The 13,509-nt window shown below is 40.0% G+C and overlaps 1 protein-coding gene across 2 annotated transcripts in view; it reads right to left on the bottom strand.

The window, feature by feature from the left end:
• Nucleotides 1-576: 576 nt before the first annotated feature.
• The window catches only part of TMEM260 (transmembrane protein 260), a 66,947-nt gene continuing 54,014 nt past the window's right edge, over nt 577-13,509 (bottom strand). For both annotated transcript variants that reach the window (XM_072761643.1, XM_072761642.1), the window contains 4 exons: nt 9,335-9,511; nt 7,798-7,851; nt 5,710-5,800; nt 577-1,520 (listed from right to left, as the gene is read on the bottom strand). In XM_072761643.1, coding sequence (XP_072617744.1) covers nt 1,266-1,520; nt 5,710-5,800; nt 7,798-7,851; nt 9,335-9,511 — 577 coding nt within the window. In that variant the 3' untranslated portion in view covers nt 577-1,265. The remainder of the gene's footprint in view (nt 1,521-5,709; nt 5,801-7,797; nt 7,852-9,334; nt 9,512-13,509) is intronic.

Genomic DNA, 13,509 nt, shown 5'->3' with positions numbered 1-13,509 from the left:
AGTGGTTTTAATTATGGTCGTCGTATGAAAGGGAACCATGCAAGCTCCACGGGAGACCTTTGATCAGACCCTTTTGCTAGTACAATGCCGCGGAACTTTGACTATTCCTGGTAAGAGGCCTTTTCTCGCTGAATGACTCACCAGTGATCTTTGAATGCAGACAAGCTTCTAGCCCTCCCTCTTCATTAGTGAGCATTTCTATACAGGGGCCTATATAGCGCTTGGAGTCTCGGAGCTCTACAATTGGGGGGAAGAGAATCCCTACGGATTCTGGCCTCTACTTAGGAAGTGCTGAAGGACTCGGAGTGACTTTATTCATTAAAACAGGTTGCTATTAATTAACTGTCATAATAAAATAAAGAACTATTATTTGCATTTCTTACTCTGTTCTCTTTAGTAATATGTATAAAAGATGCTTGTCAAAGAAATGAATTTATTGAACCACTTCCCCATCCCCCCCCTCCAATCCCCGCTTTTTTTTTTTTTTTTTTTTGCATTTTGGCAGCAGGAGCCTACTAATTATTGGGCCCGGATTTATGAGCCCATACAGAAGTAAAACATAAATATAAAATTAAGTGAGGAAATACAAAATCCTTTTTATTTGCCACTTTATGCAACTGAAAGAGAGCAAACAACAAATTAGCTTTATTTTTTAATGATTTCAGAGAATTATCAAAGACAATAAAACTCCAACCTTTTAAAAAATATTCACTGGGTTGGTGTTTGGCTTGCATTGTGAAATTATGTAACAACCATAGCCACTTAAAAGAAAAAAAAAAGTATTTTAACTTGAAGCAGAGCAAGATTCACTCTTAAAAAAATCGCTTTTGGGAGACAGAAAATGTGTCTTTGGTCTAGTGTTAATATTTTAAGAATTTAATCTTCAAAACTTATCCCAGTAAGCAGGGGCCCTTAAAAGATTTGCAATCGATGTTGAAAGTACTTGAAAATCGTCCATTCTCTTCTAGCATCTAACCAAGCAAAGTCATTAAGTGAAAGACTGAGGAAGTAGGAAGGTTTTCTGGAAGATTCTCACTGAAATGCTAATTTGGTGATGTGGGATAAACAGAATTTGCATACCCACCACATCACAATAACTAAAACATCCTACTAAATAGTATTGCTTAGTGATGGGAGAGGACTTAGTCTTTCTTTCCTTCTTTCTTCTTTTTTTTTTTTTGCAATTTTTTTTCTTGGAGGAAAAACTTCTGGACTTCGGAATTTTGGAAGCTGAATGATGAGCAGGTTTTTCACATTCTGCTGCTTCAGACATTTTTCATATTTCTCAGACTTTGCAGTTCTTTTCTTAAGTGCTTTAGAGCAATTAAAATATCAGGCAGCTGGGGATCATTTGATGCTTTCTGGGTGTAGAGACGGAAGTGTCTGATGGTTTCAGATATCAAGACTTCAGGGTCTGTGCCTTTTTCCTGGAGGCGTAACATCCGCTCACAGGCGATGGCATAGTTCTTGTGCCAATTCACTGGGTGTTCCTTTTGTAAATAGACAATCTCCTTATAAAGCTGAAAAACAGCAAAGATGTTGGTATTCCATCGTTATTCCTTGACTTTTTTTTTTCACCAAAAAAACAGAAAACACAGAGGAATTAATCACACAAGAAGAAAAATCCAAGTAAAAATCCTATAGTAAAAATCGAATCGTTGCCAGGCCATGCAGAAAATGCAAGAACGTTACTGTAATTATTACAGTGGCAGGAGGCAAATGGGCTTCATCTAAAACTGCTTCTGGGGTTTTTCGGATGTTGCGGAGGGAACCTAAGACACACTGTGTCAGGACAAAATGCTCTTCCTCCAGAACGATGTTCTGGGAAAGGGATTTAGTTCTAATTCATGGAAAGCTATTTACTCAACAGGCAAAAAGGTTGAAACTCTAAATTTAGCTGTTGGGGGAAAAAATAGATTTCTTTAGAAAACTGCATGGAAAGAGAACTTGAAGGAATTTAAATTTTGAACCTCATTTTGACAAAAATTTCTCTTTACTTTAAAAACAACAGTAATAACAATAGCAACAATAAAACAGCTCAAACGAATCCATCATCGAATAGGCTGAGCATAGAGAATTTAAGAGCCATCCCTATAGGTATTAAAAATCTTTGGAGCATCCTGTAATCACAATTTTGACAGTTAAAAATTTGCCCACAGAGATCAGGAATTTTGTTTTGCAACATCAGAGGTAGTATTAACTGGACAGAGTTTGAGTCTTTGATACTGAGTTTTCCAGGGAGAAACAGCAAAATTTAACAAATAAAGTCGACCCAAATCTGCACAATGGAACACTAGACTTGCTTACTGGGAAATGTCACAACCTTCTTGGGGTCTGGTAAATTGGTGTCGGATCTGTGGGAACTTGAGGTCAGCAACAGACTCGGTGAACACACAGAACAAGCAATGATACCTTCTCCAGGACCAAGGGCTTTTGCAGTTAGAACTGTATTCATCACATCATTAGGTTGAAAGGGACCCAATATATTAACTATTGCCCCAACTTCTACTCTAGGGCAGATAAATGCATACCCACCTAACCTACTTTTAAATAGTATCCACAGGAAAAATCCCAGAATTCACGTTTGATGTGTCATCTCGCTATTTAATAACCTTCTGCCTTCCAGCTCACTTTTAAAGCAGTTTTCCCCTTCACTTTCACTCCATCACAAAGGAAACAGTCCCCTTGCACTTGCATGCACATCAAAGCTATGAAGCTAGCCTCTCGCTCTTCCATTCTTTTGGTCAAATACCCAGTGTTTCTCTACCTTTCCTCGTGGGTCTTTTTACTCTAATTGTTGCTCCTATTCCTGAGCCTCCTTCTGATCCTCCGATGAGGGACACGTGTGAAGTGTACGGCTTGCTGCCTGCCACAGAGCGGGCGCTCAGGAACTGTTCAGGTTCTTAACATTCCCCAGTTCTCAAAATCCTACCAAGTTTCTGGAGTTTGAAACAGGCCAGCCCTTCAGTGAGCATTCCCCATTAGCTCAAGAGAACGACAGGCTCAGTCGTGACCTCCCTGTTGTGTCGTCTTTAGCTATTGGAACCAGCATACTACCTGTTTGCAGAACACTTTGTTGTCGACACATCATCGACTTATTCTGGGTGGCCTATTAAGCCACAAGTGCTGTATCTTAAGAAGCCAGTCATTTCACATCACTTGTAATTCTATTTCCTCCTCTATGTGTTACTATCTTAGCCGATTCTATTCTATTTACCGGGGACACCAATCTAACAAACATATTCCTAAATAGGGATAATCCCTGCTCCCCCTCTACACCTGAACTTAATGTTCCCTCAACTTCAAGTTCTGTTTAAGTTACTGACTGGAATACTTAAATAATAACAAAAATGTCTTACAGCTAACAAGAATGTTCTTGAAAAACCAGTACCGGGGGGCGGGGGGCAGGGGTGGAATTGCCTTGCAAGCAAGATCACACATCTGGAGACATCTGCAAAGAAGAGACCTATGGACTTGTGTCCACTCAAAAGAGTAAAGTTTAGAGGTCTAGAGGAAGAGTAAATCTGTGAATTAGTTTCAGTAGTGGCCTAGCAACTGACCAGGGAACAGGTCACCGATGAGAATATGACATAATAGTAAGTCTCCTATTTCTTCCAACTAAATAACTGCTTGTGTTTGACACCATCACAGAGTACTAGAGATGAACAGGATATGCCATGACAAGGACATGAGAGATCACTGATAATGCTTAAAGCCCACTTTTATATTTAGAAGAAATCGAGGCCTAGAAAGGTGAACTGACTTACAGTTGACAATTAATGGTGGAGCAGACCTGGAAGCTGGACTTCCCGAATGCCAGACAGAACTCCAGCTTGCTGTCCCCCATAATAGATCCCTGGACATCCTCAATGGGGTACCTGGGAGGGTTCTGCCTTTGTTCCTGTGGCCTGTCCTCCCACACCCATTCTCTCACTACTCTGGCCCCATCATGTGTCTGGTTAGCTCCCTCTGATCTTTCAAGATGACACTCCAGGGCACCTGAGTGGCTCAGTCAGTCAAGCATTCTGCCTTTAGCTCAGGTCATGATCCCGGAATCCCCAAATCAAATCCCACATCTGGCTCTCTGCTCAGGAGGGAGTCTGCTTCTCCCTCTGCTCCTCACCCTGCTCAGGCTCTCTCTCTCTCTTCTCCTCTCAAATAAACAAAATCTTTTTTTTTAAGATGACACTCTGGTGACTTCTCCAAAGCCTCCCTCCCCTCCTCACCACCCCCTCTCTGGAAGGGTATACGCATGCACAGCCTGCTGCCCCCCTCTGCACCTCTGCAAATCTTACAAAACTGAATGTAAAGGAGGACTCTATTTCCTGTCTCTTTCTGCAGGCTGCTACTACCTCTGGTAGCAGGGGGACAATGTTTGTTCGTCACCACAATATTTGGTACAGACTGGATTCTCAATAAATGCTCTGTGAGTAAATGAGTAAATGAATAAACGATGGATCCATGATCCCAAAATTTAGGAGTAAAATGAGTCATACTGATTGGATGCCATGTGATCTGGACATAGCGTTGAACCAACGCCTGGGCTGAGCAGACCCACCACAACCTGGGATGGCCAACACCTCAGGTGCTCACACACATGGCTCTGGGGCTCTGGTCTCATTGGCCTTGGCCAGGACATCCTCCAATGTCCTCATCCTCTGACAGCCTCCGTTTCCCAGACGGCATCTGAAGAGCCCAGGGCTACAGATTACAGAAGAGAAGGGGCTCATGAAAGCAGGATACCAGCAAGCCTCTGCTCTGTCCTTTTGTTTTCCATTAGAAAGGCCCACCTACCTGTGCAAGAGCCTCTCTGTGGCTGGGCCCTCTGAAGGCTGCTTTGACCTCCTGGGGCCACAGTCACAAGTCAGAGCCACTCTCTAAGACCCTTCCCCTTCCTCATGAAATCCCAATCAGCCATAAACCTATCGTTTCGAGTGCAGTCAGGGTCAGGACTTTTGCACAGAGGGCAACCTGTCAGAACTTGTTTGGTGGTGACATTTTCTGTTCCAATTGTTCTTATTTGTTTCTTGTTGCTGTTGTAACAAATCACCACCAAAGACAGTGGCTTCAAGCAATATACATTTATTATCTTATGCTTCTGGAGGTAAAAATACATAAAATCAAGGTTTTCATAAAACCAGCAGGGTCATGTTCTTTCTGGAGGCTCTAGAATCTGTTCCTTTGCCCTTGGCTGCTTCCAGAGGCTGCCTGCACTCCCCAACTTGTGGCCCCATCCTCCACCTTCCAGGCCAGCCACACAGAGCCTTCGAATCTTGTTCTCTGACTTCTGCTTACGTTACCACCTCTCCTTCTCTGACTCTGACCCTCCTGCCTCCTTTTTAGAAGGGCCATGCGATTACACTGGTCCACCTGGATAATCCAGGATAATCTCCCCATCGTAAGATCTTTAACTTAATCACACGTGCAAAGTCCCCTTTGTCATGTAAGGCCTTCTGTTCACAGGTTCCAGAGATGAAGACTTGGACATCTATGACGAGGGGTATCATTTGCCAACCACACCATTTACTTTAGAGATTATTTGTGATACACAAGTAGTTTTCCATTTATATCACTTCCTAAAGCCAAATAAAACTAGAAACAAAAAAGTAGAAACTCTACTGTGATACACACACTCCATTCCAATCACCACCACCTTTTCACCAAACATATACATATATACATATATATATATATAAAAGTGTACCATACGTTATATGCGTAAGTGTAGAGTTGAGCCTTCACAGCTGAAGGGACGCTCACACTTTCCGCCAGGTTAAAGATGAAGAATGGTGTTTTCATCCTGGGAGTAGGGGAGGTGGGAATGTTCATTAAAATCATGTTGTCAAATTTCACATTTAAAGCTACATCTGTCAGACTCTTCCACTGATAAAGAACATACAAAAAAAAAATCCCTTTATTGTATACTTTTCCTCTCTCATCTTCACAGAAGCGTACTCTGAACCAGCAGCACCTCCTTTCCCCACTGCCAACATGCTGCATTCACACTGCTTTTAGGAAAAAGCTTAAACTCATCATCACTATCACATATCAGTTCTCTTCCGGATGTATATCACTGTCACTCAAGAGCAGCCGGGAAGGGACAGACTTGCTGGGTTTGTCAGCACACCCCCGAAGGTACCCAATCCAACTGCTTGGGCCAGGTGTGACTAGTTCTTCAAAGGTAGTTAGACTCTTTGACCACATGAACTCATTCAAATTGTATTCTGCACACCAATTAAATCAATACCTGCCTGAATAATGACCTGCTTTCTTCTTTTATGTGATTTCTTCCCCAGCCTCCCTACATTCAATCACACTGAAGAACTGTGCGAACAGACGGTGCATCTTTGATCAGTTCTTCAAAGCAAGCATTTGTCCCTATAACTAGGGAGATAACTTGAATATGCTGTTTTCTGACTTTTCAAAAACACTGATGTAATAACCATAGTATGGCTATTTTTGTAATTGCTATTTTGGAGCTCTATTTCTTGACAATTTTTTTAAAAACCTCTTTAAACTTATGTAAATCCTTTCTATCATAACTCGATCCTCAGTGCAAAGCACAGTCTCTGGCTCAAATTGGGCACCATTTCTCTGCGGAAAGAAATGCTTCATATATACTTGGTATCCTCTTCTGTAGACCACTTAAGACTTTTATATTATATTTAGGCCAAAGTCTGTTAGTGTTAGATATTTTGAATATTTTATTTGTTTTTTAAAAGATTTATTTATTTGAGAGAGAGAAAGAGAGCGAGAGAGAGAGAGCATGGTGGGGGGTGGGGAGGGACAGAGGAAGAGGGAAAGAGTCTCAAGCAGACTCCCTGCTGAGGGCAGAGCCCCATGTAGACCTTGATACCATAATCCTGATATCACCACCCCAGCTGAAACCAAGAGTTGGGTGCCTAATGGACGGCATCATCAAGGCACCCTAGGTATTCTGAAGATTTTAAAATAATGACAGGAACCAAAAGCATCCATTGTATCACCACAAAGTGTTCCATACAGGGACAACAGGAGAGTATAGCAATTAGCACATTAATCCTCAAGTTTCTTCTAACAAGTGGGTCTGCTCCATTAGACTGGAAGCTCCTTGAGGGTAGGAACTGGGTTACATGCATACATACATACATAGCTTCTAAACCTAGCATAGTGTCTGGCCTTTGGGAAGTATTCAGTAAGTGCTTATATAATTAGCTAGCACATTAAACATGGATTCGAGGCATTATCAACTTCTCTTCAATCAATTATACTCTGATTTAGATGAGGCCAGAGAGCACAAGAGCATAGCAGTATTCCTGAGTCAGCTGTATGTGAGTTCCAGACTCCATCACTTGTTGCTATTTGGCTTTGGACAAGCAACCTCTCTACTTCCAGTTTGTCCTTTTGTAAAATGGGGATCGATCATAGCAACTTCTTTATAGGTTTTTATGAAGGTCAAATGAGATTATTGAATGTACAGTGACCAGCCTGTTTGAGGCATTGTGCCTACAGTGAGGCACAATGCCTCAAACAAAATGACTGCTCATGAATGTTATTTTAGGGGTGTGTCTAGGTGGCTCAGTCGGTTAAGTATCTGCCTTTAGCTCAAGTCATGATCCTGGGGTCCTGGGATCGAGCCTGGCATCATCGGGCTCCCTGCTCAGTGGGGAGTCTGCTTCTCCCTCAGCCCCTCAGCCTGCCTATGCTTTCTTTCTCTCGCTCTCACTCTCAAATAAATATAATCTTTTAAAAAATGTTATTTTATTATTACCACTGACCCCAAAACAAACTGCAAACACAAAAGTGTGGGCTAGTCACCTTGCTTGCCACATCTCTTCATTGGCCACAGACTCCCAAGAAGATGGATCAAACCTGTAATTACAAGAAAACAGTGACATTTTTCTGCTGCTACATTTATTGCTACAGACATGTAATCTTTGTTTTATAATCCTACGAGGCAGATAAAATAGGTTGGATATTGAAGTACTGATAGGAACCGAAATAATAAACTTATTCTCCTAGAAAAGTCTGATCGTTAGGAATTTGAGATTTTCATAAATGTGTTCTTAATCTGCATAATGAGCCCCAGTGCCCCATGGGAGCAGATGAAGGATTAGTGGGAAGAGGCTGGAGGCATCTGAAGAGCCAGCTGTTCCTAAGAAGTGCTAGATGGGCAATGGGGCAGGGGCGAAGCCTGGGTCACTCTACAACCACAGCTAAAAGCCAAACAGCTGAGAAGCAAGGCGATAAGCCTGAAAGAGGGGACTCCTGGCTTTGCTAACAGCATTGCTCAAGCCAGGATGCCGCTCACAGAACATGGGCTAAACCATCTGCTGAATTTTTCTTTTAATTAAACTTTCTTATTATGTGTCTATTTTGATGGAATGGATATGAGTGGTGTTGGGTATTTGTCCTTTGGTCAGCTGTTTGCAGAAAAAGTTATATTCTTTCTTTTCAGTTTCTTCTTCTTCTTTTTTTTTTTTTTGTGAGTTTTATACCCAACATGGGGCCTGAACTCACAACCCCAGGATCAAGGGTTGCATGCTCCAATGACTGAACCAGCTAGGTGCCACAGAAAAGATTATTTTCCAACTTTTCCTCATGCTGCTCATGGAGTGCTTTGATCCAGACCTACTCATCCATCTGTCTGGTTGGTGCAATGTGGTCTGTTTCCTCATATGGACCCAAAATTCCTTGTAGCATTTTTTTTTTAATATCATCTTGCCTGTTTTTGAATTAATATGCAATAGTGATCTAATCTTTAAATAATTCATAATTTTAAAAAATGGCAAGGGAGGCACGCTTCTATAGATGGTGACTTGATTTCCAACAGGAGTGAGTCAGCTCTGTAGAGATGCTTATAGTAAGACTGATCATGCCCCATACAACCTAACCAGGCTAATGACAACTGTGAAGAACATGTTACCCAAGGGCCAGTCTTCCCCAGAGAGGAATGACCTGCCATTCCCGAAAACAACAAACAGGGTAAGTTCATGCATGTGCAAGCTATCCCAAAACACAGAGTACCTATTTCAGCTCTACTGCAGTTAATGCATCTCTTCCACTTTTAGGACAATATAGTGTTATAAGAGCTGGAAGTGGAAGGTGCCATGCCCCAAACTGTTGGGGAGCCCACTCCACCACAGGCCTTCCTGCCTTCCCATCACCCTACTGTTCTTCAAACACGAGAACCAGAAATACATGTTCTCTATTATGATTCACGCGGGCAGCAAATAACAGTATTAATAACTAATAAAAAAATCAAAAATATGCACGGGCATCTCAATATTTAGTTAAATTTTTTAAGCATGCAAAACTGCTGTGCTCTGATGAAAAACACAGCCGCTGTCCATACCTTCCATATTCTTCGGTCCAGTTATAAATATTTCTTGTAAGTTTAATCCACTCCTCAGGGTTGAATACAATCTCTGAAGGAACTAATTTGTCACAAGAACCCCAGGGCCACAGTGAATAGTTCTTTTTCCACGTTGGATCACCTTCATGAATTCCTATGCAAACAAATGTTTTTTTCCTATTGAAAACAGGAAAAAAAATGTTTAACTCAAAGTTCTAAATGTTAATAAATATAATACACGAGGGGCTATTTTTGACTCCTTAAACCATTGTTACCAATAAACCATTTAAAACCTTTTGGTTTATTTAAATCTTTCCCAAATGGACTGTTTAGAATTTACATTAGTGTAAAAAAGCTTGCCAGGGGAGCTGGGGAGAAGTTAACAAACATAAATGATAAAACCGATCTGTTCATAACACTGTAAGAAATCACTTGGGGACAGGCATTGTTAGAGTGAAAGTTTCTGTGGTCCTGTCTCATATGTAAACATATACATTATCTGACACTTTTTTTTTTCATTTTACAGGTGGAAATATGTCTTCATTTGTTTTCCTACTTAGAAGTAATGTCTCCTTCCTCAACTCCCATTGCACTTTATTTTTTTGTCTCTTTTATTATTATTGTATTGTACTTATTGTTTGCATTCACATAACTCCCCGAGTAGCCCAGAAACATCCTGAGGATAGGCTCTCTATCTCGGAGTTAACTCTGAATCCTCACATAGCACAATGCTTAGCTAATTCACAATATTTGCTGAATAAAATTAGTAGGTTGAATAAACTATTAGGAGCTTCGATACCTGCAAGAATTAGTAATATAAATGTTTTAAATAAGCTTGATTCACACTCACTGTAATTGAATAGTTCTATTCTAATTTGTGGTGTACGCCTGAGTAGCTATTATTAATTGTATGTGTGGGGGAAGCATATTAGAAAAAATTACTTGAAAGTATAAAATGTCATGAACTTTGAAACAAGATACCTCTGGCTTAGATTTTAGATTTTTTAAAAAAGATTTTATTTACTTATTCATGAGAGACACACAGAGAGAGGTAGAGACATAGGGGAGCCTGATTTGGGACTCAATCCCTGGACCCCAGCAGGGGTCCTTAGCCGAAGGCAGATGCTCAACCACTGAGCCACCTAGGTGCCCCAGATTTTAGATTTTTTCCCACCATTTATGACCTCTATGATTAGGAAGAAATTACATAAATACCTGTCCCCTCATCTGTGAAATGGGTATAACCCTTTCAGAGCTGTTTAAGATTAAATGAGGTATCTAATACAAAGTATAGTCTTAGAACATCATAAGAGTTCTGGTTCCCGGGGAGATGGAGCAAGCACACTCTATTCTGTCTCTCCCACTGCATACTAGACTTCCTGGACAGAATGCATAGAATTTGAGGACTCTGGAAATGGTAAATGGAGTAAAAAAAGAATGGGGAAAGACACCAGAATTCTAAGTTCTACCAAACCTGTAGTGAGCTTACCATTTCTCCCCTTCTGGTATTGTCTATCCTGGACTCAAGGGAAGCCTAAAACCTGGAAGTACATACCAAATGAGGACAAGAAGAGCCCAAAGAAAAGCCCTTTCCTTCTAGCCCAAGGAGGAAAGGGAACTCATAAACTCTGCAGAGAGCAAAGGAAATCCCCTGGCTTTTCCCCATTCTCTGGGAAGATCCCCAGGCACCAGGCAGTACTGTGCCAGCAACGGGGCAGCAGCATGATGGCAGTGGCAGCAGAGCAGGTTCCTACAATTCTGAGGGAAAGGAACATTTCTCTCGAATCAGAGGAGCTGTGGTTGCAAGAGCTGGAAGCAAATCCTCACTGCTTTGTACCTCTCTGTGTCCTCTGGAAGCCTGGTTCTAGACATAGCCACAGTCACAGGAAGTATGTGGCAGAAGAGGGAAATTAAAGCCCTAGTTTTCTGGCCAGAGAACTGGAAAGAAGGCTCCCAGGAGGGGGAAGGGCCAAAGTGATGACAGAAAGGAAGGAGGTCAAGAGAGCAATCCCATAAAGTTGTGTATGAACTCCTGGCTTATCTCTGAGCTCAGCATGCATGGATCTGACCCTTAATAGAGTTTGAGAAATGAGCTACTGGACAGATGGCCACCCTGGTCCCAGACTGGGCAATGGGCAGCAACAGGGAGTGATTCAGACAGCACTGCAAATGCTTTGAAAACATAACCAACACTGGAACTATATATAGTCCTCAAAAGGCAGGTCAGAACTTGGAGCTTGAGATTTACCTGGCTGGCGGCCTGCTAAACAAACAAATAAATAAAATCAACATTCTCCTTAGGATTTAAATAAGGCCCAAATATTCAAAATGTCCAGGATACAATCCAAAATTATTTGGCATATGAAGAACAAGGGAAATCTCAACTCAGAGTGGAAAATACAATGAATAGATGTTAATTCCAAGATGACACAGATGTTAGAATTGTCAAACACTTGAAATTATGTATTATAAGCATATATCAAGATGTAAAGGCAAGTACTCTTGAAATGAATGGGAAAAAATAGAGAATCTCAACAAAGAAATAAAAGTTATAAAAAGGAACCAAATGGAAATTATAGTCCTGAAAAATACAATGACGGAAATTAAAAATTCACAGATGGGCTTAATATAAGGAGAGAGAGAGAGAGAATGAGAATGAACCAGCAGGTAGTGAACTTGAGGACAGATCAAGAGAAATGATACACTTTAAACCAAGAGCAAAAAGACTGAAAAAAAGTATAGTCTCAGGCACCTGTGGGACAGCACCAAAAGGTCTAATGTTCATGTCATCAGAATTCCAGATGAAGAAGAGAAAAAATGTAAAGCAGAAAAAGTAAAGAAATAATGTCTGAAAAGCTCCCAAATTTTGTGAAAGACACAATCTTACAGATTTAAGAAGCTCAGTGAACCCCAAATGATTAAACTCAAAGAAATCCATGCCCAGATACACAATAATCAAATTGCTAAAAGCTGAAGACAAATAATCTGGAAAGCAGCCAGAGAAAAACAATACATTCCACAAACATGATTTGAACAACTGTCGGTTTCTCAAATAGAAATCATGTAGGTTAAAAAGATACAAGATAACATTTTTGAAGTGCTAGCAGGGGAAAAAAACCCAGAACTTCCCAACTAGATATATCCTTCAAAAACAAAGAAGAAATAAAGTTATTTTCAGATAAAGGAAAACTAAGAGTACTAAGACTGCTAACAGTCTTGCCCTAAAAGAAACACTATAGGAATATCTTCAGATGGAAGAAAAATAATACGAAAGGGCAACTGGACTATCAGGATCAAAAGAAAGACGCCAGATCTGGCAAATATCTGGATAAATATCATAGGCTATTTTTTCTCTTAAACTGAAAAATATATGTATGACAATTGAAAATAAAAATTATCACGTGTCTGATATAAGATATATGACAACACAATCAAAAGTGGGAAGGTTAAAGGGACTTACATGGCAGTGAATTTCTATATTCCATTTGAAGTAATAAAATATTAATCTTGAGTAGACTATGAAGAAGTATGTGTACCATGATTCTCAAGGTCAACCGCTAAAAAAAATTTGCCAAAGCATATAGTAAAAATCTCAAATAATTTAAAATGGAGTACTAAAAAAAAATCAAATTTTCCAAAATAAGGCAGGAAAGGGGAAGCAGTGGATTAAAAAACACAGGGAACAAATAGAGCAAATAATAAAATAGTAGACATACATCTAAATATGCCAATATTTACGTTAAATGTGAATGGTCTAAATACACCAATGAAACGGTAGACTTTGTCAGAATGGATAATAAAGCAAGACTTAAATATATGCTGTCTATAAGAAAACCACTTTGAATATGATACAGGTGGTTAAAAACAAAAGAATAAAAAAAGATATGCTATGAAAACACTAATCAAATTAAAACCAATACAAAATTGAGAATATTTTTTTTTATAAATCCAGAGAAAGATGCAAATATCATTCAATGACATTTTCAGCAAATATGAGGACAATTTGACATATATATGCCAGAAAGAAACAACAAAAAACTCCTAAGAACCTTGTCTTAATACCCTGTCCTTTATGAAAATTAACTCAAAGTAGATCATTGATCTGAAATGTAAAACATAAAACTATTAAACTCTAAGAAGAAAACATGAGAAAATCTTTATGACCTAGCATTAGG

The sequence above is a fragment of the Vulpes vulpes genome, chromosome 6, assembly GCF_048418805.1.
Source record: "Vulpes vulpes isolate BD-2025 chromosome 6, VulVul3, whole genome shotgun sequence".
NCBI lineage: Eukaryota > Metazoa > Chordata > Mammalia > Carnivora > Canidae > Vulpes > Vulpes vulpes.
Note: the sequence above shows the minus strand (reverse complement) of the source record. Positions and strands in the feature narration are given on the sequence as shown.